This window comes from Engystomops pustulosus, chromosome 5 (genome assembly GCF_040894005.1).
Source record: "Engystomops pustulosus chromosome 5, aEngPut4.maternal, whole genome shotgun sequence".
Classification (NCBI taxonomy): domain Eukaryota; kingdom Metazoa; phylum Chordata; class Amphibia; order Anura; family Leptodactylidae; genus Engystomops; species Engystomops pustulosus.
The window spans coordinates 160,653,620-160,681,488 of NC_092415.1; the positions used below are offsets into that span (position 1 = coordinate 160,653,620).

Consider the following 27,869-nt stretch of genomic DNA (forward strand, 5'->3'; position numbering starts at 1 on the left):
TAATACTATAACAAAAACATTTACTGGAGTAGGGTAAATTTCAGCGTCTACAACATCTGCAAATAAATAATTTATCTTCTATAAATATATTTAAAAAAATTTTTTTTTTACAAATTTCCAAAACAAAGCGAAGCATTGGTTCCTCCAAAGCCAAATGAGTTACTAAGAGCTACACGCCTTTTCACAGGTTTCCATTCTTGTGCTTTTAAAGGTACGTAATTCAGATCAAACTCTGGTTCCGTTCTGTCAAGGTTCAGAGTAGGTGGAACTATTCCATGATAACATGACAGGACCGTGAAAGCCGCTTCAATGGCGCCTGCAGCACCCAGCAGGTGACCTGTAGCTCCTTTTGTTGCAGATACTGCCAGTGTATCTGCGTGTTTTCCAAAAAGTCTTTTTATAGCACTGTTTTCAGCAGCATCACCAATAGGGGTGGATGTGGCGTGAGCATTGATGTACGACACGTCTTCTTTTTGTAAGTTGGAATCCATTATGGCCGCCCTCATGCACCTAATTTAACAAAAAAAAAAAAATCTATTAGTAATAAAATCTAGTGCTGCGACACTGGCTGGAAGGCAGCTTTCTACATCAGAAACCTTCTTCCACTGCTACCTGCAAAGGGACATGGCCAAAATCAGCCATGAAAAACCAATGTGTTCTTCCAGTTCTAACAACGACATGCTCTAATTTTTAAAGAAATCTACCACAGGATTTGAAGTTTATTAACTATTTACATTGCTGGGTCGCTCCCAGTACATCTCAGAGGCTGGACAATGCATTATACTGCAACACAGAAGTAATAAAATGGGTTGTATCAACTACAGATAGTCCCCCGGTTACCTACAAAAGAAAGGTTCTACAGGTTTGCTCTTAAGTTAATTTTGCATGCAAGTTGGAACATGTATATTTTATAAGTGTAACTCCAGAAAATGTATTTTTTTGTCCCAGTGACAATAGGATTTTCATAATTTTGAGCTCTCATGGAAATAAGGATTAACAATAAAACTTAATTGCAGACATCTTTGATAAATCTTATGTTGACCATTGCAGCCTGGGGCTTAAGTTCAGCGAATTACCAGCATCCAGAGAGCTTCACCAGAGGTCACAGTGGGCAGAGGGGTCCACCTGTAACTAGGGGTCATCTGTAAGTCAGGTGCTCTTAAGTCTGGGACCGCCTGTATTTATTTTAATAAAGGGATTGTGGGTCCAGCTGTCGGCCACAATCATGAGAACGATATATAATGACCAAAAAGTTGTATATGTCTGACCACAGTCCCCAGAAATATTGTTACATTTCACAGGAATTGATTTTCCCGCAGAGAATCCCAATATTATCCAGACATGGATGCATGTGTGTCACTACAGTATAAACTATTTCAGATTCTCCTATATACGAAAATTGAACTGTGACTCAAGATCTCGAACAATGAGTTCCCAAAGTCGCTGTTCTCTAAAAATAAGATCTGCTGAAGGCTTTCATTACCCAGAGAGCTTCAATCTTGTGACAATACTAAGTGTTATAGATTTATTCCTTTGTAAAGATTGATATCTTTTTTCTAGGAAACAGATGTTTTTGATAACTGCCTTTAGTATTCTGCTAGAGCTCTTACTTGAATCCACACGAACCATGAAAAAGAACAGAGCCAATTAAAAAAGGGGGGGGGAGCAAAAAATTCTCAAAAAAGTGAATGAAAACCTTGTTGCTATGGAAACAGTGGTTGGAATGCAAGACTAAGCGATGGAATATGGAATGTATCGGGACGACAGTGAATTGCACAGTCTGGATTAACAAAATGAAGATAGTCAACATGTTTTTGTTGAATTTGTTAGGAAGAGAAGAAGGCAATGCTCTGTGACTAGCCATCTTGTCAGTGATGGTGCAAGAATCGACCCCTACAGTCACTGTAAATAAAATTCTCCCCATGTGCAATGGGGTATTCCCATCTGAGTTACAGAAACAGCTGAGCCAACCAGGTCTACTGTGTTTCTGTAAGGCTAGGCTTACATTGCCCTCCATTGTATGGATACTTCATACTTCAGTTGGATTCCCCACCACGCAGTGGCTCCTGCCACTGTTCTGGGTGTCTCTCTAGTGACATAAGTGTCTGTATATATGGATAGTTAGAAAGATAATAGAAAGTTGTGTAAAGCTAATACAAAGATGAAGGGGAGTACATAGAGCAAAAAGAATGGTAGCAATGGTAGCACATAGATAAGAGGAGAAGTAGAAACCTAAAGAGAGAAGCAATGACAAGGCAACAAAGATGAGGAAATAGAGCCATAAGCAGGGAGAATCATAGAGAGACGGGATCAAGTCATAATCAGCTTGCAACCTAAACATGTTAGAAACCAAAAATTTCAAATGGGTTGAGAAAGGCTCATTTATTAGAGCTTAAAACTTGCTCAGATGCTGGAATAAAAGTTCACCTGCAATTTTGTCATCACAACCCTGGTGTGCTGTTGTTTCTTTAATTTTAAGGGGAAAAGTACCATGATAAGGGACCCCCCCCCCCTTCCCCGATGTCCCATACAACAAGCAGCAAAGGTACCTTGAGGCGGTGCACCCACCAGTCAAAACTATTCCAGGTCCGCCCTTGCGGAATTTTACTTTTTTTTTGAAAAAAGGAAGCCTTCACACCCACATGGCGTGGAGGTGGTGTAGTCGTGATAATATTTTCCTTAAACTGCCATAGAAACCCTTAAAACTCCTTCTATATTTTGAGGACCTGTGACCTGCCCCTTTGCATTGTGCACCCACCAAACCAACATACTTCTGGGGTAGTGTTGTGCTGCCTGAACTCTCGCCAAATAGATATGTATATATTTTATTTTGCAACTATGATTTACAGTAATAAAACACTTATTTGATAGGGATCATAAATTTACAGCCAAAAGGTGTTTTTCCCCCCACAATGTGTGTATGGGATGGTTATAAATCCCATAAACTAAAATGCTACTGCGCATTTGCCACAATGTGCAGGTAATATTGTTGAAGTCGAATTTGTATGTCGGAACTGGTATATTTTATCATTGTAGCTTCAGACAAAATTCTTTTTTTCCTGTGACAATTCAATTTTAAAGGGAACCTACCACCACGATTCTACCTATAAAGGTAGATCGGGTGGTAGGTGGATGAATGTTACGTGAGGATAGCCCTTTTTGGGCTAATCCTCACGTCCTGGCTATCTTTAAGAAAACTTCGGCGTGCAGCTCCTCGTAGCTGCGTGCCCTCGTCCGAATACCTGGCGTTCTGCGCATATGCAGAAAGCAGGCCTGCAGGTGCGCGGCCACAGCTCCGAGGAGTGGCGCGCCGAAGATGCAATGGTAGGAGGAGAAAAGAGGCTACTGGGGTGTGGAGTAGCCGCGACGTGTAGCCTCTTGTCCGGCTACTCTGCCGATTAAAGTTTTCTTAAAGATAGCCGGGACGTGAGGATTAGCCCAAAAAGGGCTATCCTCATGTCCTATTTATCCACCTACCACCCGATCTACGTTTATAGGTAGAACCGTGGTGGTAGGTTCCCTTTAATCGGTTTTGTGCTGTCATGGGAGTAATGATTATCAATAAAGCTTTATTACAGACACCTTACAGCATGGGACTAAAGTAAAGTATCCAGAGAGCTTCACCAGAGGTCACATTGGGCAGTCCAGTCCGTTTGTAACTAGGGTCCGTCTGTAAGTGGGGTGTCCGTAAGTCTAGGACCACTTGTATCCCTTTAATTTTTACATCAAGTGATGAGACATCTCATTTTTTCCATGCAATGAAATGCTGTAGTTTTTAACCTCTCAGGGAGATCACAAACTCTTAACAGATTTACTTACTAATTTCAAGTGTCAATTGTCTACAGATAAAATGTGTCAGAGATAGAAATGTACCTGAATGCACCATCACCTCCTGAACTTGGGGCCGTTATATGGTTAGCATCGCCGGACACACCGTAGCCCAGTACCTCAGCATACATTCTGGCACCTCTTGCCACTGCATGTTCATATTCTTCTAACACAAGAACGGCAGACCCTTCTCCCATGACAAAACCTTCACGTTCAGGATGGAAAGGGCGACACGCTTTTTGGGGAGTCATGTTATAGCTAGTACTTAGTGCCCGAGCTCTGGCAAAGCCAGCCAGTGACAGAGGGCTAATGCAAGCTTCTGTCCCACCAGCCACCATGACTTTGGCATCTCCATGAGCGATAAATCTAAGTGCATCTCCGATAGAGTGGGCTCCTGTAGTACAGGCTGTAGACACAGCATGGTTTGGTCCTTTAAGTTTGTACCTAATACTGATGTGTCCAGCAGCCATATTGATTAGTATCTTAGGAACAAAGAAGGGACTGACTTTGTTATACCCTTTGGTTTGGAATAACATCGCAGTGTCTGTAATAACATCAAGTGGAACCATTCCCATGCCTATTGCCACGCCCGTGGACTCTTGTTCTTCTTCAGTCTTTGGAAACCAGTTGGCATCAGCAATTGCTTGGTCAGTAGCTGCTAAGGCGAAAACTGTTGCAGATGACATGGCCTTTATGTCAGACTTTGAAACATATCGTTCCTCATTGAACTCACCATCTTCCTTACCCCTTGGTACAGGAGCAGCGACTCTACAAGGGATTTGTTCATACTCCTTCCCTTCTAGAGCAATTATTCCACATCTGCCTTGAATCAGGTTATTCCATGCCAACTGAGCACCCGTGCCAATAGGCGAAACAATGCCAACACCAGTGACAACCACTCTTCGGCGACACGTTTGAGCTGTGTTAACACTTAGTGCTCTTTTATGGGGTGAAAAAACTCTGAGGTGTTTCAGTAAGAAGGGGCAGACGTCACCCATTCTTGGGAGTCTTTGTAGATGACTGTTCATGAGTAGTTTCAGATGTTATCTAATAAAAAAAAAAAAATTATATTCTTGTTATTTTTACACTTGGGTTTGAGAATTTAGGGAAATTTACCATAACTATGATTGTAGTTAATAAGGAGGGGCATACAGACAGTAATAACTGACCGGCCTCCTTCATTTGTCATAAGGACCATGGGCCTCGCATGAAGTCCGGATTCCTGCTGCTTAGGTTCACATGACCCATGGTTTTAGTCTGCAAATAGGTTCTATTTTGATAGAACGCAAGGACCTGTCCTTTACCGAGGGTCGGTGGAAACCATGGGTTTGTGGAAACCATGAATCAAACTGTGGAAATGCTGAGATCATTGATTTGTGTTAAATGTGTTCTCAGGTGATAGCAAGTTAGAGCCTATCCACAGGGCCAACATGCTGATTGTTGGGGGTCTCAGTGATGGGACCCCACAGATTACAAGAATGGGGGGTGTCATGGTAGGCTGATCAATTCATATTTATGGAGCTGACATTAGCGCCATAGAAATAAATGTCATATTGTATTCCATTCAGGTCCCATCACTGAGACCCCCATTCATTAGCAAAATGGCCCTGTGGATAGCCTAACTCCCCCCTATCTCAGCATTTCCAAATTTTATTGATTCATGGTTTCGACAAACCCACCAGCGCACAGAATGACTTTTTTTGGACTGAACTTGCTTATGGGCAATGGGCTTAGGCCAAATTCACATTTTCACTTCCATAGCATAAAGGTAACTCAATACAACCTGTGCCCTCTGACCTTCCATTCCCCATAGGTTACACGCACAGTCATTTTTTCCGGAAATTATAATGGCCAAAAATGACGTAGACTGAAAAGAGGTTTTCGAAATAATAAATCCCCGATCGGAGTCGTGGAACAGTGACGTGACATGACTCGGTACCGCATCAATCCTAAAACTACTGTGTGAACGCAGACGTATCTCATAGATGACAAAGTTCCTGTCATGCCCCAGTGTTCTCATTACCCCATATACTGTATGAGGGGTGCACAGCTCCCGCCATGCTGGGATGTGTAGTGCTACACGTGCAGCACATCCTCTGTACCTGAGCTGGAGGAGCCGGAGGCCGGGAGCTGCGCTGCTTGTTCCGGCTTTGTCTTCACATCCGGCCCTGCGCTGTGAGCCGCCCGCTTCCTGCCTGCAGCCCCGGGTCACAGTCATGGCTTCCTCCGAGTCCTCCGCCGTCAGCGAGCTCTGCCAGAACGGGCGCCAGGTGTTCATGGACGCGTCCCAGCTGCTGCTCACCTATGCGGACAATATACTAAGGTAAGTGCCGCTGGTGACGTCACTGCATGCCCAACGATGACGCTGTATGAAGATGCCTGACGTCATATCTAGAGTGTGATAGTGGTGTCCATCCCATGTGATGCCAGTTTATCCTACCTGGTGCATTGGGAATTGTGTCCAGTCATACAGGTGGCCATGGAGCTACATTACACCATGATGTCAGCTCATACATTAAGGGTTGTTTGTACCATAAGGATGTGTTCATATTTCTGTACATGGGTGCATGGAAATCCCTTTCTGTGGGGCATGGGTGCATGGAAATCCCTTTCTGTGGGGCATGGGTGCATGGAAATCCCTTTCTGTGGGGCAAGGATACAAGGAAGTTTTTTGACAAAATCCAATCCATAATGTACTTTGTGAACTCAGCCTTATACAGGCAAGCAAGTAAATAATATGCCATGACATCATCATCAGACAGACAACATGGGGAACTTGCCGTGTCAATTCATTTAGTACATTTATTGGAGAAATAAGATAGGAACGGATCAGTCACTAGTACTAAGAACAGATCCAGGTAAATACACATAAGGATAAGATGTTGCATTATGCAATGCAGTATTACAGTAGCAGCAACATGTATGAGATTATACTTTCATTGTGGTTTGGATTCCTTGTATCATTGGGCTGCAAACAGAACCATGGTGCGTTGTTTATGGGGTGTGTGAGGTCCATGGTCCATTGTTTGTGGGAAGTGTGAGGTCCGTGGGGTGTGTGAGGTCCATGGTCCATTGTTTGTGGGAAGTGTGAGGTCCGTGGGGTGTGTGAGGTCCATGGTCCATAGTTTGTGGTGTGAGCTCCGTGGTACATTGTTTGTGGGGTGTGTGAGCTCCGTGGTCCATTGTTTGTGAGACTGCTCAGACGCCAATGACAGTAGAATAGATTGCTGAGCCTGGACAGGACCTGCTCTGAGTTTTGTGGCTTGGGCAGTCAATACAGGGCCGTGGAAACCACAGCCGTGTGTATGAGCCTATAGGAATACATTGGGATGTGCGGTAGCTGTTCAATTAATGGATAACACAGAAAAAATCCTCATTCGTGTGCAGGAAGCCTTGTGTTTGTTATTGTATATACTGTCTCTTACTTGAAACTGGTTCTTTTTAAAGGAATTTCTTCCTTCTTCTACAGAGTGACTTTGGAGACACACCTAAATATTTCACCTATGTAGCAGTGTAGTTTCGTTTAAGGAAAAGCACCGTCTTCGGAGGCCCTCTTCTCCCACTCCACAATCTGAGATTGCTCAAGACATGACTCTGAAAATGTCATCATTTTTATCTTCTCCCTCTGAGCCCAGTTGCCCTCAAACCGAGGATCAAATTGTATCATTTCGGTCACTGAAAACTGTATGACTTAGATTTGAGTTTGGTCAAGTTTCAGTCCTAGCTCTGAGCTACTTCTGTGAGAAGTAACTGCACTAGAATGGCACCAAGTTTTTCACAAACCCGTTGACTTGAATGGGTGATTTTCACACCACTGGGGTCAGAGTATTGCACACTGAATTTTTCTCTGATAGGATCAACTAACAGATATGCTATGATAGTGAAACTCATAGCAAAGCAAAATAATCAATCTATGAGTCTGTCCAATGTAAACTGGTACATCATTCCTGGTCAAGGGAACTAATCTGTCTGTGCCAGGTCCCAGCGGGGGAAACATCACCTCTTCAGATATTATAGACGTTATTAGGCTGGGTTCATATCACGTTTTTTGTATACGTTAAGCGTAAAGGACCCAATATATATTCTTGGCGTATACATTCACAAATGGTGGCAGATGGAGGCATAGTTGTTGCCTCCGCCTGGCCACTACTCCTGTATGTCAAAAAATGCAATGGATGGCTATGGGGAGGGGATGCAGCGTATTGCATCTCTCCTCACAGCCTCGCCGAGCACACAGCTCACTCAGCAGGAGGGAGGACCCCGTGATGTCACTGTCCTGTGTGAGGTCTGGGGTCCAGTTTGTGGGGTGTGTGAGGTCTGTAGCCAATTGCTAATTCATGGGGGAATGTGGGGCCCTCTCCATAAAGTGGGAGCCGACCTGTGATGTACAGATATGTCACACCTTGGTGAGGGGTTAAATTTGTAGTTGTGAAGCAAAAAATGCAATGGATGGCTATGGGGAGGGGATGCAGCGTATTGCATCTCTCCTCACAGCCTCGCCGAGCACACAGCTCACTCAGCAGGAGGGAGGACCCCGTGATGTCACTGTCCTGTGTGAGGTCTGGGGTCCAGTTTGTGGGGTGTGTGAGGTCTGTAGCCAATTGCTAATTCATGGGGGAATGTGGAGCCCTCTCCATAAAGTGGGAGCCGACCTGTGATGTACAGATATGTCACACCTTGGTGAGGGGTTAAATTTGTAGTTGTGAAGCATGTAAATGTGGGATAGCAAAAAAACAAAATGCGCTTTTCAGCCATTCAGCCCTGCACTGTATCTTCTAACAAGTAAATCTCAATCCAACAGGAGTCCAAATGAAGAAAAGTACAGATCCATAAGAATTGGCAACACAGCATTTTCCACCAGACTCTTGCCTGTTCCCGGGGCAGTCGAGTGCTTATTTGAGATGGGATTTGAAGAGGTAAGTGGGCTTATAAAAAAATAAAACAAATAATACTACATCAGTAGCCTGTGGGATAATTTGTTGCTTTTTTAATAAAGAACTGTATTTTTTTAAAGATACATTGGAACCTTGGATTACAAGTTCTTGGTCTGCATTAGAGATGAGCGAGTATACTCGTCCGAGCTTGATGCTCGTTCGAGTATTAAGGTACTCGAAACGACTCGTTGCTCGGACGAGTATTTCCCCTGCTCGAGATCGAGCATTTAATTAAAAAAACACAGTGAAGAACAATGAAGAATAGAATAAAAACAGTGAACACAGTGAACACAGGATCATTTAAGTGAAAAAGACAGTGAAGAACACAGTGAAGAATAGATTACAGATGTTCGGCACATCTGCTTACTTGTCGGGAGATACGCGCGGAACGGCAGCAGGGAGACATCAAGCAGCACGGGGAGACATCAAGCAGCACGGGGAGACATCAAGCAGCACGGGGGAGACATCGGGCAGCTCGGGGGAGACATCGGGCAGCTCGGGGGAGACATCGGGCAGCACGGGGGAGACATCGGGCAGCACGGGGGAGACATCAGGCAGCACGGGGAGACATCGGGCAGCACGGGGGAGACATCGGGCAGCACGGGGGAGACATCGGGCAGCACGGGGGAGACATCGGGCAGCACGGGGGAGACATCGGGCAGCACGGGGGAGACATCGGGCAGCACGGGGGAGACATCGGGCAGCACGGGGGAGACATCGGGCAGCACGGGGGAGACATCGGGCAGCACGGGGGAGACATCGGGCAGCACGGGGGAGACATCGGGCAGCACGGGGGAGACATCGGGCAGCACGGGGGAGACATCGGGCAGCACGGGGGAGACATCGGGCAGCACGGGGGAGACATCGGGCAGCACGGGGGAGACTTCAGTGGAAGAAGAGGAGCGGATCCCGGGACAGCGTATCACCCCGACAAGTAAGCAGATGTGCCGAACATCTGTAATCTATTCTTCACTGTGTTTTTCACTGCGTTTTTTACTTAAATGATCCTGTGTTCACTGTTTTTATTCTATTCTTCACTGTTCTTCACATCTGCTAACTTGCCGGGAGATAATATACGCGTGAACAGTGAAGAATAGATTGCAGATGTTTGCATACATCTGCTAACTTATCAGAAGACATTCTTTTTCAATTAAATAACACATTTTATTCCTGAACCATGGTCCCATTGAAAAATGCTCGGGTCTCCCATTGACTTCAATGGGGCTCGTTATTCGAGACGAGCACTCGAGCATCTGGAAAAGTTTGTCTCGAATAACGAGCACCCGAGCATTTTAGTGCTCGCTCATCTCTAGTCTGCATGCATTCTGCAAGACAAGGTTGCATCCTACCAAAATTGTAATTTACTTTTTAAGGAAAATTCTCACAATACAAGGATTATATGCGCCCCCTCAGCCTCTACTGCACTGTACCTCACTCTCTCACAAAATTGTATTACATAATATTGAAGAGCCAGAAGAAATAAAGGGGATAGATGTTGTACTACTCATGATTATTTTTGGGGTGTGAACCAAATTGTCTGCATTTCAATGATTTCCGATGGGAAAACTTTGATTCTTTGATTTATATAAGTGATTTGGATTACAAACATGTTCCTGGTATGAATTACAATCCTATTCCAAGGTTACACTGTATTCTGTGTTTTCAGTGTATTTTTTTCCAGATACAGCAAGAAGATCTTATAAATTCTATATATATGGTCATTAAACCATTTATCAGTTCACACTTGAGTCCTGTTTTTTAATAATCACGGGACCCTGATACATTGCTGTATCCATGATAATTTACATGCTGGTGACATCTGATAATTCTCATTGGCTAACAGTAAAGAATGTTGTAAGACTGGATATTGATCTTATCTTAAGAGATGTTATCAGAGTAAAATCAATAAATGTCAGGCTCTCAACACCTCTGTCATCAGTCCAGTCTGCACAGTTTTACAGTAATCAGACAGCTTTATATGCCGTGTAGGGGCTGCACTATGTCATAGTAGAGAGCTTCTCTGTCATGTCTATAAAGGAAATTGGAGAACTCTTTTCACTGTTCGTTGCACTCTTTCTGTTAATGTGCACTTGTTACAAAAGAAGGTTTTAAAGGAAATCTACCATCAAAATGATAAACCAGGGACACTTACTCATAGATGCAGGCACTGTGACTTTGGTAATCTTTTTAGATTTTAATTATCCATGGCCTCCTTCCTTCTAAAATCAACTTGTAAAATTATGCTAATGAGCCTTACTGGCTACTGGGGATATTACAGAACTCCGCTGTGTCATAGCCCTTCTGACTCATTAACATAATTTTAAAAGTTGATTTTAGAAGGAAGAAAGCCCTGGGTTACACATGTAAGAAGATTACCACAGTCACAATGGCTGAACCTATGAGCAAGTGTCCCTGGTTTGTCTTGCTTGATTGTGATGGTAGATTTCATTTAATTATTTTGAACAATGTGTTATTGAAAAAGAATGGTACAAATTGAAGATAAAGATAAGTTATTTGTACTCTATAGGGAGAAACGCATCTTGTGTTTCCTAAGAAGGCATCAGTGGAGAAGTTAAAGGTGGTCAGAGACCGTATAGCATCTGAAAGAGACAAACGCCTCAACAGATCCAACTTGACAGCAGCCTCTGCTACAGAGAGTGCACAGCCAGCGCCAAGTCCAAACCTGGTAACTAGATCATAAGGGAGGAGAGCACTTGCTATATTACAAACACAGAGTTTTCATGTGTTATTTTCTTTATTAAGTCAGATCTGTGTGTCCAGGATTATGCAGCCTTCTCTAGCATCCTGTATCAGAACAGCTGATTTTACTCCTTCAACTCCTCGCCCTTGTGATACCCCTGATTTTCAATTTCTGCCACGCTTCTATTTGCATTTGTATACTGGATTATTCACCCTTCTTTTTTGGCAAACTGTTATGTGTGTGCTTTGCCTCCTTACTACTTCCTCTTAACGACCTGGCCCATTTTAGTTTTTTGTAAGCTTGTATTTTACGGCTTTCACTGTGCGCCCCAAATGACATGTCTCCTTCATTCTTTGGGTCGGTGTGATTCTGGGGATACCAAATTCATATAGGTTTTACAATGTTTTCATACATTTACAAAAATGAAAACCTCTTATACAATTTTTTTTTTCATTTTGCCACCTTCTGGCACTAATAACTATTCATATTTCGGAGTATGGAGCTCTGGGTGTTGTAATTTTTTGCGACTTGATGACGTTATCAATGCTACTATTTTGAGGACTGTACGGCCTTTTTATTGAATTTTTTACATTTTTCAAAGTGGCAAAAAGTGTCATTTTCGACTTTGGGCGCTATTTTCTGTTTTGGGGTTAAACACCAGGAAAACCTGTTATTATATTTTGATAGATCGGACATTTTGGGAAGCGACAATACCTATCATGATTTTAATTTAACTGTTTATTTATATTTATATCAGTTCTAGGGAAATGGACGTGATTTGCATTTTTAGAGTTTTTTCATTTATTAACTTTTTTTATCTATCACTTTACTATTTTTCAGACCCCCTATGGTACTTTAACCTTAGGTTGTCTGATTGATGCTACCATATATATGGGGAATTTACACATTATATATTGCAATGTGCAAATCAGACAGACTCTGGTCTTTGTATGACCCAAGGCAGTCATAGTAACCGATCGCCCCCTCCTGATTACTTAACAGGGGTGACGATCAAATCCAGCTTTGCCGGAGGCATTTACAGTGTTGACACCCTTGTAAATGCAATATGCAGCAAACACCCACCTTGTATGGAGAGGGTTCAGCCCGTGAGCCCTCTTCATATAGTGGGAGCCGTTAAGGTGTTAATAACTTGACCCATTCTTTCCCTCTTGATTTCCTGATGTCCAGAGCAAGGCACCAACAAAGCTAGGAGGTGTTTGTTTCGGAAATAATAATAATTCTTTATTTATGTAGCGCCTACAAATTACGCAGCCCTGAACAAAGCTTGCCAAATTGGTCCCTGTCCCCATGGGGCCCACACTCCAAACAACCTACCAGTATGTTTTGGAGTGTGGGAGTAAACTAGAGAACCTGGATGAAACGCAAGCAAACATGGAGAAAACATACAAACTCTCTGCACATGTTGACTTGGGTGGTACATGAACCCAAGACCCCAGTGCTGCAAGGCAGAAGTTCTACCCACTCAGCCACCATACTGCCATCATTAGTAGTCAGCTATGTAAAGGAGGTGTACAGGATCTACAGCAGAAACACTGTAGGGAACAAATTTGAATTTAGGAAGTTAATGAACATTGAAAAAAATGCTAAATGAATGGATTTGTATAACCTTTACATGCTGAGATTCTCCAAAGGATCTTAATTCCTTGAACAGTGAGATAATTGTGGATGTGTAAAGGTTTCATACTCAGCACTTCAGCCAGCGATGGAGAAATGCTTGCTTAGGAGTGGATACCGTAATCTCTTAGGAAGCAAGAATTTCTCCCAGCTGGGATAATGATACAGACAATATGACAACTAAAGCCTCTTTTATTTCTCACATCAATTTAAGAGTTAACTACTTTGAATAGGGAACTTTTATGCCAAGGGACAATTTAGAGAAGGGTTTAATAAGATTTTTTTTCATTCCAGGTATCTGAAATAAAATTTTTTAAGACTCTACAGGCGAATTCTCAGCATGTGCTTGTGTATGAACTGCCCGAACTTCAACAGAAAGCTAGAGAGCATATTCCTGTATCAGAGCTGAACGCAAGAGCTCAGGAAAAACTAAAGCAAGCCAGAAGTCTGGAAGTTGGTAATGTATCTACCGTAATTTCTGCTTCCATCCATAGTCGCCTGTTTATGATGCAGATGTTGACATGTTATTATTCAGATTTATTTGCAGCTATCATGGATTAATGTTTACTATATCATCAGTCAGGGCATAACTAGGAGAGGCCGGGCCGCATATATGTGTGTGTGTGTGTGTATATATATATATATATATATATATTTCCCCATGAAATTTAGCATAACAATCAGTTATTGGACAGTCGTAAAATAAAAATGTAACTTGCCCACATGGCTCCTGCGCCCTCCATCTTCTCTCAGCCTGCCCGGGTCTGGTGTGACTACATAGGAAGCTGATTGCAGCAGCAGGGAGCAAGACAGTTACTCCACCAGTGTGCCTATGTAATCAATGGTATCCTTGTCTTAAAGACATGGTAACCATTGATTTTTTTTTTAATTTTTTTTCTCGTCAGGGGTGTAATAGTGCACAAGTAGCCCTATATGGCTGCATCAAGCACCATCTGCAGCAGGGTTAGGGGGCCCTTTGAGGAAGTTTGCTCCCCCATGCCACCCCTGCCAAGCGTTCTGATCCCGCTGCCCTTGTAGCTAAGGTGGGTGTTATGCCCCTGCTATCAGTCAACATTTAGTTAGAAAATTTTTTTAAAGGCTACATACCAACAAGAAAGATTAAGACCTTACAAGTTGCTACCTGGCTATGTAAATATCATATAGGATGGTTAGTTGTGTAGCTTACCTTATAAATAAAAATGTAAATAAATCACTTTCTGTACTTCTTCTGTCCTTCTTTTACAGATACCACTGTGAATGAAGATGACTTCTTGACATTAGAGCTCTTACGCTGGTTTAAGGAACAGTTCTTTGTATGGGTAGACAGCCTGCCTTGTAGTAGATGTGGAGGGCAAACCCAGACTAAAGAATCACTTACCCCTTCTGCTGATGACCTGAGATGGGGAGCACAGCGGGTGGAGAATCATTACTGCAGCAAGTGTCAGTATGCCAACAGGTTCCCAAGGTGGGTGTTCTAGGCTGACAATGGTCAAGAATTCATGTATCTCCTTTACACTTTTCAATTTTATGTAAAAGTGTTTAGAAATTAACAAAATATTGTAATGTTCCTTAGGCTCTTTTCCCCACTATAGGGGACAGTTATCATACACTAGTGTTCAAGCTCTGGTGTATGATTAAAAGGAACCTGTCATAAACAATTGGCCTAATAAACCACTACCAGTATATTGTCAAACAGCCTTATACCTTTTATTTTTTGTTCGTTCATGGTCCAGTGTGATGGCATCATCTAGAAAAAACAACTTTGTAGTGATGTGTAAATTGGTTGTATAAATTCAAGGAGGAGGAGAGTTTAACACTGAAATCAAGGTGGGGAGCTCTGAACACCTCCTCCTCTGTCATTGATATCATGGATTGGACTTCAGAAGATCTGGGAAGTGACTTCTCTGGATGTAGGATCATCAATTACAGTGATGGGGGCTTTCTGAGGAAGAGAGAGTCTGACTTCAGTGTTAAAATCTCCTCCTCCTTGACTTTATATAATACATCTCACTTCAAAGTTGATTTTCTGGATGCGCCCACACTGGATAATGAAAGAAACATGATCTGGAAGGTGTGTAGCTGCTTGGGAACATACTGGTAGTGGTTTATATAGTCAATTTATGCTGAGTGGTTCCCTTTAAATCCCCCATAGTGCTCCCAGAGCATATGACATGCACACCCTCTGTGTAGCCTGGCTGTTAAAAGGGGGTTAAAGGACCTTTGTTCCTGAGGCGGTAGGACATCTATCTAGATGGATAAACTTTTAACATGTATAAATCTTTAAAATGAGAATTAAACCAAAGACTACATCAACTTGTCAGTAAATAAAATATATTATAGGTTCTGTGTGCTAATGAAATAATTAAACTATATTTTGCCATTTTAGATACAATGATCCAGGAAAACTTTTGGAAACCAGACGTGGGCGATGTGGGGAGTGGGCAAACTGCTTTACCTTGTGCTGCAGGGCTTTGGGACTGGAAGCCAGATATGTGTGGGACTCTACAGGTGAGCTGAAGTCTGAAAAATAAAAGTGAGAGTGGGGAACTATGATTTCTAAACTGATTTTCTGTCAATCTTTAAAATTATGCGTAATAAATATTTAGTGATATGGGAGTGTAATCTGACCCATCTCTTATATGTGGATTGTGGCATTTGTCTAAAACCAACCTTAGGCTACATTCACACGAATGTATGGGGGGCGTATATACGGCTGATGTATATACGTCCCCATACACTTCTATGGGCTCACGGCCCTGTATGGGAGCGGTACGGTGCTGCACGTGTCCTATCTCTCTATGTGATACGGCGTAGTGCCCTGTATATTCCTATGGAGAGGGGCAGGGGTGAGCAGCGCTCATCCCCTGCTCCACTCCGCAGCGCCGATGTATGCCCGCCGTACTAGCCTTAGAAGTACAATAAATTTACAAACACATAGGCAGTTTTCATGGACTATTTTTAATTTTGCATATGTAAAAAAAAAAAAAAAAGTTTAATAAAACTTTAAAATGGGCGCTGAACAAAGAAATGTATATGATGTAATATAATGTGTATGGCCACCTATGGTGCTTGAGAAGACTTGCTGCCAGTCCTGTAATATCTAACCCCGTACTGGTGACTGGTGATTTTTCTATTTCCTGGATAAGATAAAAGTGTAAAATATAAGTGTATGTTTTCACGCCTTGCAGATCATGTCTGGACTGAGGTGTTCTCTTCGTCTCAAAACAGATGGCTTCATTGTGACCCATGTGAGAACACCATGGATAAACCCCTTTTATATGAGGTTGGCTGGGGAAAAAAGCTTTCCTATATCATTGCATTTTCCAAAGAAGAAGTGAGTAATTATTTTCTGATTGTGTTACAAGCCCTTGATCCTTGATGTTGCTGCAGACCTTCCCTCTCTACTTTTAGTTTCAGTATTTCAGGTCATGGCATTTGCTTGCTTCCTCCTTGCACTACTTTCCCACCCACCTATTGCCTCTCTCATGCTTTCATTGTTCCTCCTACTACCCTTTTCTACTCCTTCCTTCCTCCTCTATATTCTAATGCTAATTGCACACGAACGTGACCAAAACGACTGCATAAAACTGATGGTTTCTTCAATTTTTCACGACCAATTTGCATCAGTCTAGCATCCGATTTTCTTAAACTATAGTCAATAAGTGATCTGTAAAAAACGGTTATGACTAGCATCTGCTCTACTTTTTTCTCATGTTCATCTGCATTTAGAAACACAATTCAAAGACTAAGGGGAGGAGTTACTCCAGATCTCATATTCGTTTACTCCCAAATGCTTGCGATTCACAACAATAGCCACATATTTTACGTTGTTTACATGCAAACTTATAGTGCTCATTCCCGATCGCATGTGTTTAGATTTAAACTGTTATGTGATGGGGAGAAACTCCTTTTCGTTGCATTTGAATCTTGTTTGAAAACACAATTCAAACACCGCGTGTGAACGTCACCAGAGGGAACTACTTTACATATTGTAAAGAGTTAGCGGTTCTAAGATATAACACAGATACATTCTCATCCTAATGTTATTAGTGTATTACTGTGGTATTTATAGTCTTTTTGATTCACTTCTGGTAGGTTGTGGATGTCACATGGAGGTATTCATGTAAACACGAAGAAGTCATCGCAAGAAGAAAAGATGTTCGAGAAAGTTGGTTAAGAGAAACAATTGCTGGTCTCAACAAGACGGTAAGCAAGCACCCTAACCTGCCAATGATAAACCACATGAGCCAAAGTGGTTGAAATGATACCCTGATTGAAGGTGGGTTTATGGCCTCTTAAAGGGCATCTACCACCAGGATGAAGGACTATATGCAAATGAGCCTGAGGTGTTAAGGTGAGATGTCCTTTAACCCCTTCCCGACATTTGACGTAATAGTACTGCATGGCAGGAGGTGCGTTCCCGCATTTTGCTGTACTATTACGTCATGCCCCTGGCGCCGGCTCCTTAACTCAGCCGGTGCCAGAAGCTGCAGGGTTGAGGCTATATATTATAGCCGACACCGGCCTTGTCCCCCGCCCCCTCCCCCCCCCCTCTGATTGTGGGTGTTAACCCCTTGCACAGGGCATTTCACAGGAACCCTGAAAATCGCCAAAAAAAATCCACATATTTGGTATCGCCGCATCTGTAACAATCTGTACAATAACATTATTGGACCCACTCGGTGAACACCGTTAAAAAGAAAAACACACACACACAGAAAAACTCGCCAAAAATGTTAATTTTTCATAAAATCCCTTCACAAAAATGTTCCAAAAAGTGATAAAAAAAAGTTATGTGGGCCAAAATGGTACCACTGAAAAGGACAACTCCATACGTAAAAAATAAGCCCTAGACCAACTCTGTCAAGCAAAAAATATTAAAGTTATATCTCCGAAAAGATGAAGATACAAAAACAGATGAGATTTTCTTTTATATTATAATAATAAAATAATATATAATTTTTTTCCAGTAAAATTGTAAAAATATATTAAAAAACTATTTAAATGAGGTATCACCGTAATCGTAGTGATTTATAGAATAAAGATAATACAGGTGGTCCCCTACTTAAGAACACCTGACTTACATATGACCCCATGTGTCTACAATGAAGCTTTATTATTAATCCTGGTTCTAATGACTATCAAACATTTTTAAAATCCAATTGTCACAGAGACCAAAAATAATTTGGCTGGGGGTTACAATGATAAAGTATACAGTTCCGACAAATTCAACTTAAGAACAAACCTACAGACCCTAACTTGTATGTAACCCGGGGACTGCCTGTATAGTATTTTTAGTGTATGGTGTATAACCTACAAAGAAAAAGAAAACAAAATTGACAATTTTCTTTTCCTCTATAATATATTCAAGAGTTAATAACATCTCATCAAAACGACCCACTAAAATGAAATATTTGTAAAGTGCATCTCCTGTCGCAAAAAATAAGCCCTTATATGTCCAAATAGCCAAAAAAAAATAGATAGTATAGCCTTTATAAAGGGACAATGTATAAACTGCTGTGAATGGCGCAGCTTCCCTTTGATGCCCTGGCGTGTGCCCATACAGCAGGTTACCACCACATACTCGGGAGAGATTGGGGATCAAACTTTGTGGAGCGTTTTGGTATTTTATCCTCTGAGAATTTGTACATTTTATGATAAACACATTCATTTAGACAAAAAAAAAATTTATTTCAAAATTGCATCCGATTTAACCCCTGTAAAACAGGGTTAACTAATTTTGGCCTCTCAAAGTGATTTGGAACCTGAGCAGGTCCATCAATAGCAGGATTTTGGATTTTATATGATGTGAAAAATCGCACCTAACGTTCAAAGCCCCATAACATCCTACAAAAATGAGAGAATGCAAAAAAAAACATGTCCACGTAGACATTCTGTAAATGTTAATTATTAAGTTTTTTTGCTGTTATGACTATGTGTGGAAAAAGTAGAACATTTTGAATTTCAAAAATTTCGAATTTTTCAAAATTTTCATCAAATATCTGATTTTCTCATAAATAAATACAAAACTTACCACCAAAATTTTTCAACTAACATAAAGTACAATGTGTCACGAGAAAACAATTTCAAAATCACTTGGATATGTTAAAGCGTTCCAAAGCTTTATAGTGACAAATGTCAGATTTGGGAAAAAAAAGGGCCATGGCAGGAAAATGAAACGCTTTGGCGTTAAGGGGTTAAATTATTTTTGATACTTATGCACTGTCTGCAAATAAGTCTTGATGCCTTGTTTTCCACAGATTAAAAATCTTTTAATTACAGTTTTATTAGAAATCAACCGAGAGACTGAAACCTCATCAGAAGGGAGGGGTCTCTATTTTAGGGCCCAATTAACTTTGACAAAGAGAAGAGCAATTTGCACATGGAATTTTCTAGAGAAATATTTATCTGGTCATTTACATTCAGCATTCATGTATTCATTCATCCGTATACAGTAACAGTGACTCCTGCATGTAAATGCAGCCAGTGAATGGTCAGGAATGTACTTTGTAACAAATGTCCATTCCTATACATTCAGAATTGTTATTCTACTGACAGTGTTGAAAATCTTTCCCGAGAAACCAAGGGCACTTACTCATAGATTCAGGCACTGAGGCTGTGGTAATCTTATATTTATCTGTGGCTTCCTAATATCAACTTTTATAATTATGCTAATGCTTTTTTTTTTACCAAAAAAAAAAAAGATAAGTTAGATGAAAGTTTACCTTTCTGTATTCAGAGCTGTGTCCCTAGTCCCATGGGAGTGGCCAGTAAGGAGCGGTTTCCCCCCACACTGATCTGTGTCATGGATCAATTTTAAATAATAAAAAAGCTCCCATGTCCCTCATATCTCCTCCCCCCATTGCTTACCCCCTTAGGACGTCATACATGTCTGCCCCACTCCTCACTGGCCCCTCCCAGGGGACTAGGGACACAGGTAAACTTTGATCTAACTTCTCTTTTTCCAAATTTGCTTAGTAAGGCATCCACACAAAATGGACCACACACATTTTTTCACACAACCATAGACTCAAATGGGGGAAGTCTGGTCCTGAAAAATGGACAGATTGCAAGTTTCTTTAAGCTGATACATGGTCCACAAAAACAATGGGATGTCCCAGTATTTGTTCATTTTGGTGATATTGTTTATCTTTGTTTTAACATATTTAGAGGCAACAATCCTTGCCAGAACAACGGAAGAAAGAGCTGCTCGGAAGACTTATAGTCGAGATTGTGGAGTTTATGTCTCCAAAGACGCCTAAACCCGGTGAGCTTGGCAGTCGTGTATCGGGATCTCTAGCTTGGCGGGTGGCACGAGGAGAAACTGGTTTACAGGTAATTTACAATTAAAGGGCCAATAAAAAGTCAAAGCAGCTATGCATTCCATACTGGCCCATGTTTCAGTGTTGTGTCGTAATAGAACATGTATATTATTAGAGAGTCTAGGAATAAAGAAGCAGGTCGAGCATGTATCCTGCTGCTCCATTCAATTCTACGGAAGTGTTGGAAATTGCTGAGCACAACCCCAAGTTATCTCCAGCAAATTGGAGTGTAGGATTGCACGGTGCATCAAAATTTTGGTTCCTTTTTGGTTTTGAAATAGCAAAATGGTTCAATACCAGGATTTCTTGCAGTTTTGATCATGAGCATGTGATCACTTCTCCACCAATCGGAGAGAAGGCAGTACATGCTGTGTGTGAGTATTTGTTAAAATGATTGTATCAGTATTGTGATTCGAGGTTATTCGAGGTATTGCATCGCAATTAAAATTCCGGTATCGTGCAACTCTGTAGGAGTGCTGGAGATAGTTGAGGGTTGTTTTCACCATTTTCCGCTGCTTCCATAGTATTGAATGGAGCAGCAGGACACATACTCAACCTGCATTTTATTCGGTTTACCTTACAATGCAGAAACCGATTTTGATAAGGGCCGGTTTAGAACGCTAAATCAGCATCATAACAAAATGCTGATGGTTAATGGTTAACTCATGGGTTCCCTTTAAGGTTTCCTGTAGCTATTAAATATTAGAATTCAGCAGATATTCTGCATAGTTTTATTTTGGTGGAATATTATGTGAAAGACCTACTAAAGATTTATATGTGCTGCATACAAATATTACATTATAAAAATTTGAAAAGTACATAAAAGCAGATTTCCAGGGTTTCCCTTTATATGGGTTTATTTGCCAGTTATCTTTTCCTCCTTAGTGGTCTAAAGTGGTATATTAGCCCGGATAGCACCCATTCAGCACCTATTGGATAGCTCATGATTCTTACCACTAAATGGCATAAACCTATAAGGATTCCACATACATATGCTTTGCCGACAATGTTGGCAGAGAGTCAGTCCATGTCATATGTCAGTTGATTCCATATCTTCTCAGTTTGGTTGTAAAGAATGTAGGTTGGTCACAAGGCATCTGCAGATTAACATTATGTAATTCTTCTGTTTTACTTCAGACCAAGAGTTTTGTTTTTGTACCCACTGAAAAAGAGAAAGCTGAAAAGCGCTTCCATCTTCAGTATAATATTGTGGACGATCGCTATACAAGGGTCTCAAATAACAATGAGGTGATCAGCGGCTGGGAAAGTAGAGTCTGGGTGGCAGAGTCTATGTGTCGGAAAGTGGAGAACGACTGGAAAATGGTAAATCAGCAACCATGCCGTATAGTGCTTTGTTTAAATTCATTTTCTATACTGTTTGAAGCGTAAAAAATGTTTGACATTTTATAAATGAGTAGTGGAGGTGATAATAATGAACTCTGTAATATCATTTTTTGAAGAAGTATGTGCCATTTTAAAGCAGTTGCCATTGTAAATCGTCTTTCTGTCCTGTTCTGTATTGACAACTTATGATAAAGAAGCTGATAAAGTCTCTAATGACTTAACTCTTTAAAGTCACTTGATTAATCTCCTAAGACCCCTAGGTGTGGAAGGAGTTAAAAAGTAATAATAGTAACTCTTGATAATTAGTCGTCTTGTCTCTGTGGAGTCGATGGATGCTTTACTAAATGAAGTATATTCCAAAAATTACTATTATTACCTGCTGTGTTCATTTTATCTGAAATTTAGATTTGACAACAAGCACAGACACATATTTTCAATGATCCCTATAATTCCTGGATATGTAGACATCTGTAAAAGTGACCACTGTCTTGGAAGATATTTTCCAGCAGAGACAGATTTCATGCTTTATATTCCTGGGTGTGAACTCCACAACAAATCTCTTTTTAGTAGTGGGGATAGGAGATAGCATGTACACTAGCTACAACACCAAACACATAATATAGTTAACACAAAACGAAACCAAAGAATCATGACACTTGCTTATCATCTCATCCCCAGAGGTTACGCCCCCCCCAGCCCAAGCATGATGGATTGTAAGATGTTACCACAGTTATGTGCTAGGTTACAAACACTACCATTCCTGATCCAATTTCATTCAAGTTCTACAGGGGCATCCCCCACCAGCTGTCGTTCCTGGTACCACACTGTGTTCACAAAGCAATTTCTGATATCTCGTCTCATCCCTGGTGACAGCACACTGATAAAACTTTCCCAAGTGGTTAAAAAAGACTGTACTCACTTTTCCCTACTCAGGGAGACTTATATCCAGCCCATACGCATTATATACGTGAGCTTATCTAAAAATATTCTGATAGGGGGAGCTGTGGGACCGCCCAGGTTTTGAGGATGCTTTTACATCTCGCTGCCGCTACTGCTGTCAGTAATCTCCAGTCAATGAGGCAGATTTATTAAGCTGTCTGAAAGTCAGAATATTCTTAGTTGCCCATGGCAACCAGTTACAGCTCAGCTTTCATTTTACCAGTGCTCATGAATATTTTAAAGGGGAGCTGTGATTGGTTGCCATGGGCAACTAAGAATATTCTGACTTTTAGACTGCTTGATAAATGTGCTCCGATTATCTTTCAAGTTTGCTAACACCCTCTCAGTAAAGTGCAAGTCCAGAATATATATGGAAAAAAACGCAATCTGCAGGTCAGGGAATTTCTCCTGTAGTTCTGTAATAATTTGTTTGTCCGTATCATGTAGCTGCTGCACCACCATGCGAATTCCAGCCGTAAACCACGTATAGAAATTGCGGTGTGGGTGACCATGTTGAAACTTGTTGTTGCAGATAAATGACAGATGCAGAGAGTAGGAGGGATCAAGGTTGAAATGTTCTCTCAACGGCCTAATGTCTTATTCTGCACCTTATTAATCAGAGTGCCTGATGCTAAATGATAAATGGGCTGTAGTGTTGGGTCTTACTCTGCACCTCCGGTGCTTCAGTAATAAATAAAAAATTGAACCAATGAAAAGACAGGGATGTGTTTAGGACTACCTCAGATTCTCCGTAAGGACTGTAAGCTGTCCAGCACTTTCCTAAGGGAGCTGAACAAAGAAAGTGGCTTTGCAACAAGCACCAAGGAAATTAAAAAGTGATACATTTCACCATCGATACTTAGGGTATTTATCAAATGCTGGCACATTGTGTCCCTCCTGCTGCTCCGAATATATCAAGAGGCTACGGGCTCTAGATTTAACCCCATGCTGGACCACCCCATAGTCATGCACTTGGTATGGAAGTGGCGTAAGGGGGGAGGGATAGTTGCAATTCCTGGTCATACGCCAGTACATTCCTTAATAAAGTGTTTATATAACTTATTCTGCATGTTTGTTGCACATTAGGCTACATGCACATTGCCATAGCAGCACGCATGTGCCGTATGTGTCAGTGGGAGAGGGGAAGGGAAGGCATGGCCGCCCTGGCTTGGATACAGGGCGTTGAGACCCAATGGGGGTCATTTGTCTTACTTCTTTCTTCCCTGATCTGTTTTTGTGCCTTTTGTGCGTCTACTTTTTGTACCTAGTTTGTCTTTTGTAGTTTTGGCTCTTTTTATTAAATGCTGGGTTTTTTTAGACTTATTAGGCGGACATTTTAATAAAAAATTAGGTACAAACCAGGATTACCGCTACACGGTGCATTGCTGGAAAAAGGCGCAAAAAATTGCGCAAATACCCAAATGTGCCCAAAAAGTCACTAAGATACAACCAAAAAGCACTAATTAGACTAAGATAATTCTACCCCAATGTGCTTGCCGTGATTGAGCCCCTGAATTGGCCTCAAATCGTATGGCCAGATCACGACACAGCACAGAGTAGCTTGCATTTATCGTTACAATTACATTTATATTAAATAATCTGATATTTGGTTAGGTTAAATTAGATTTTGGAATAACTATTAATTTCATTTAAAAATATATTTTTATTTTGTATATTATCAACTCGAAGATTATTTACGTGAACCAATCAATAACTAAATATGTATGTTTTCCAGGTATATTTGGCACGTACAGAAGGCGCCTCCTCTGCTAAGATTGGCTGGAAGTTTGAGTGTGCATCAGTGGGATTGAGCATTGATAGTATAAGTGTCTGCTCCAGTAGCCAGACCTTCCAAAATGGTGAAGTAAACTGGAAGTTGCACTCTCTGGAAACACAAGTAGAAGTTAATGCTGGTAAGTTTGAATTATAATCTTATTTTGAAAATTATCTAAAAGTTTCAGAAGGTAAAAGAAAGGAATGGAAACCTTACATCAGAGTTTGTGGCTTAGTATACTTAGGTCTGGCTACCACCAGCAATACAAACAATGGAACCCAATGCTTTGTAGAGGATATATGCACTACTAGATATAGTAGTGCACGACAGCAGGAGGCGGCCTGCAGCAGGGGGTGAATATATAAAAGACTGTGGAAGCCGAGAGGCGCTCGGGCACCGTCAGCCTATTGCTCTCCATTAATCTGGACTATATTGTATTGTTCTTGCAGATAAAACCCTCCATTCCTATGCAGAGTTTGGAAATGCACCAGAAGTTGTATTGGAAGCCGAACTATGTGGCGGGGAAGGTGATTCTGCCTGGCAACATACACAATTGTTTCGGGAGAGCCTCAGTGCGAGGGAACACTCACTGGAAATTATTATAACTCTTAAAGAGGTTTTGAGCCTCTAGTCTTTTATTTTATAACATTTTAGGTTTGTGTGATTTGAAATGCAGTTTCTCCAGGATCCAGACGCGATTGAGACGACGGCTTTCTCATTACCGTTGCTGTTGTACAGTTTTCCCTGAGGTGCACATATTAGGACACCCTGACTCTCGGTGGCATTGATTTACTTTTGGATTCAATCACTACATTTTTAAAGGTTTTAGTGTTTTTTTTTTTGTTTTTAAATTCTATTGAACAATTTAATGTCTTTTAAAATGATTTTGGAAGCCATATATTTAACTTGATGGGTGAGAAAGTGTAAGGCTCTGAGCTGTACAGCATTTTAGATGCATTATTTTACTGGAGATAATCTTTTTATTTTTTGTTGGTACTGTGGTCAGTATAACATTGGATGAGATTTTTCTCACCAAGCAGCTGTTATGTTACGTCTATGGAGATTTTCTTAAGGGGCCCATTCAGCTTTCCAAACAGTAAGTGCTAAGAGGGGGGTCACAATATTTAATATTCATAGAAAAAGGGTCCAACCACTTGGACCTCCATCAATTATTACAATAGGGTCCTGTTCCTTCAAAAACGAATTGGCAAGTCCGGCACATACACTGCCACCACATTGATTCTCTTTGGCATTGCTGGGGATAACTGAGCTCCGTTATCTCTGGCAGTGCCATAGAGTATCAATGGAGTAGCAGGGAGCATGAATGCTAGTGCCGTCAGTGGTCAGATAAACCCTTCCCCACATCAGAATTTTTATGCCTTCAGTCCCCCAAGCAATTAAAATGCCTGATCATCATCTTCTATCACTTCATGTTGTGCAGTTGCTCTCTTTATTTCTTTTGGAAATGTATGAATGAGTTATACATGAGTGTTACCATAGGGTGTTGTCCCTACAGTCTGCTACAGGCGACACACATTGGATAGTGTAAGAGCACGTAAGACAACCCTCCAACTGGTAACACTCAGATATTACTTTATTCTGTGTTTTCAGTGGGAATAATAAGAAAAAGAACTTATACACAGTTGTAAGATGAAGTTCTTTAGAACTTCATCTTCAAGTTTAAGCTAAATAAGGACTTCTTCAGATGCCTGTAAGGGCTAAGCCTCACGGCTCTGTTCATAAATCGCAGAGTGTGTGGTGGGCAGATTTCACAGACCAAACACTGTGCCGGCGATGGGAGTCCAAGTATTATAGTATCTGCTTCTACGTGGGTCATGGTCGCAGAACAGGAAGCAGAAACTATAACTATGACGCTTGGACATCTCAGTTCAGTGTTTTAATATGTGAAATCCGGCCATGATTCACGGACCACGTGCTAAAGTCCCTTAGGCTGACGCACACAAACATGTTATGAGGCTTTGTCATGCCCACAGCTGAAGACTAAGAAATGAGTTCTACTACAAATTTTAAATCATTTTAATGAACATGAAATTACAATTCTGGAACACAACAGGTATCGTCTTTGTTATTCCTCCTAGAAATGTATGACTTGACACTTAGTGGTGTAGTGCTTCACCAATTTGATTTAAGGTTGTAAGACTATGTTCTCAAAGTATCTTCTGTTACCAGGAGGTATAACAAAGGGGCAGTATTGTGTAAATTTAAGTAATGGGCTCAGGGATTACCCGCTATTCAGGAAAAGGGACAAAATGCTTCTAAAATGCTACATCAGAAGCTGTACCATTAGTCCACTGTATCAGTGGACTAATGGTATGTGAAATGCACCATCAGTAGTGATGTTATTGCAATTGATAGGGCATATATGGGCCACCAGTTTGTCACTCGCTATTCTCGACATTGAGTCCAAGCTGGGTTTGCTGCTACTTGTAGTCCTGTAGCGACAACCATCAGGTGCCTGTTTTGGGATTTTTAATTGCAAAAAGTCAGATTTAATGTTTTTTTCTTTTAAATGTATTTATGTGTGAGGGATTCAAGAAGAATTGAACATCTTTTAATGGGTCAGTAATGAAAGCCTGTGCAATAAAGCTGTGCAATTGCTGTATACATTTTACTATGTCACAAACACTAAGTTGCCCTCACGGGAGCAGTGTGTCGCGGTTACACAATTACAGCCCAGTGGAGCTTCTATTTCGGGAAGGCCGGTTTTAGCAGCCATGTCTCTGTCCAAGAAAAACCATCTGAGTGCCAGAAACTAGCGTACCAACCAGGGATGTATGAACTGAACTCATGCTGTGTAATGTGATGCAGTGAGCTTTGCAATAGAGGAAGGCTTGCTAATCTCACATGTAAGTTTAGTTAACATGTCGTAGGTACAAGAGTGTGCACAGTGTTTCTCAGATGAAACATGGCTGATAAAACCAGCCTCAGGGAAGGCTGACTGCAGTGTTACTGCAAATTGTGTCCATACATTGTCATGTCTTGTACATTTGAATAAATCACTTTGATTTCTACAGGTTTGCCTCTTCTGAACTTTTTTGTGCATTCCTTTAAAAGATGTCTGTTTTATCTGTAACTGCAAATATGAAAGATTTACATGTGTCATACAGAAAGGCTTCTATACAATACACAAGATAACATACACACATATAGAAGTGTGTTACTCATGTATATAGGTTGTGTATTGTACCTGTGTTCCATTTTAAGTGGGTTTTAAAAAACTATTCTATTCATAGCCTTGGCATAAGTCTTCAGTATTGAAGGGCTGAAAAACTTGGGCAAGCACCACAGCGGCTTCTTTGTATTGTTATGCCAGGTCTCACAATCACATGGTCCTTCTGCAATTCAAGTGAATGGAACTGAGCTCCATTGGG

The 27,869-nt window shown here is 41.2% G+C and overlaps 2 protein-coding genes across 3 annotated transcripts; one reads left to right on the forward strand and one right to left on the reverse strand.

The window, feature by feature from the left end:
* Positions 1 to 6,114, reverse strand: OXSM (3-oxoacyl-ACP synthase, mitochondrial). 2 transcript variants are annotated; one of them, XM_072153609.1, is made up of 3 exons: positions 5,931 to 6,114; positions 3,874 to 4,875; positions 1 to 510 (listed from the first exon to the last, which is right to left on the reverse strand). In XM_072153609.1, the coding sequence occupies exons 2-3, from the start codon at positions 4,854 to 4,856 to the stop codon at positions 108 to 110; spliced, it is 1,386 nt and encodes a 461-aa protein (XP_072009710.1). In that variant the 5' UTR covers positions 4,857 to 4,875; positions 5,931 to 6,114; the 3' UTR covers positions 1 to 107. The 2 variants fall into 2 exon arrangements, with proteins under 2 accessions (XP_072009710.1, XP_072009711.1); XM_072153610.1 differs by having other exon boundaries at positions 5,852 to 6,018.
* Positions 6,018 to 27,511, forward strand: NGLY1 (N-glycanase 1). Its single transcript, XM_072153608.1, has 12 exons — positions 6,018 to 6,151; positions 8,630 to 8,744; positions 11,290 to 11,448; positions 13,393 to 13,555; positions 14,344 to 14,563; positions 15,485 to 15,606; positions 16,287 to 16,432; positions 17,194 to 17,304; positions 20,269 to 20,433; positions 21,558 to 21,743; positions 24,439 to 24,616; positions 24,927 to 27,511. The coding sequence occupies exons 1-12, from the start codon at positions 6,045 to 6,047 to the stop codon at positions 25,106 to 25,108; spliced, it is 1,854 nt and encodes a 617-aa protein (XP_072009709.1). The 5' UTR covers positions 6,018 to 6,044; the 3' UTR covers positions 25,109 to 27,511.
* The last annotated feature ends 358 nt before the right edge of the window (positions 27,512 to 27,869 follow it).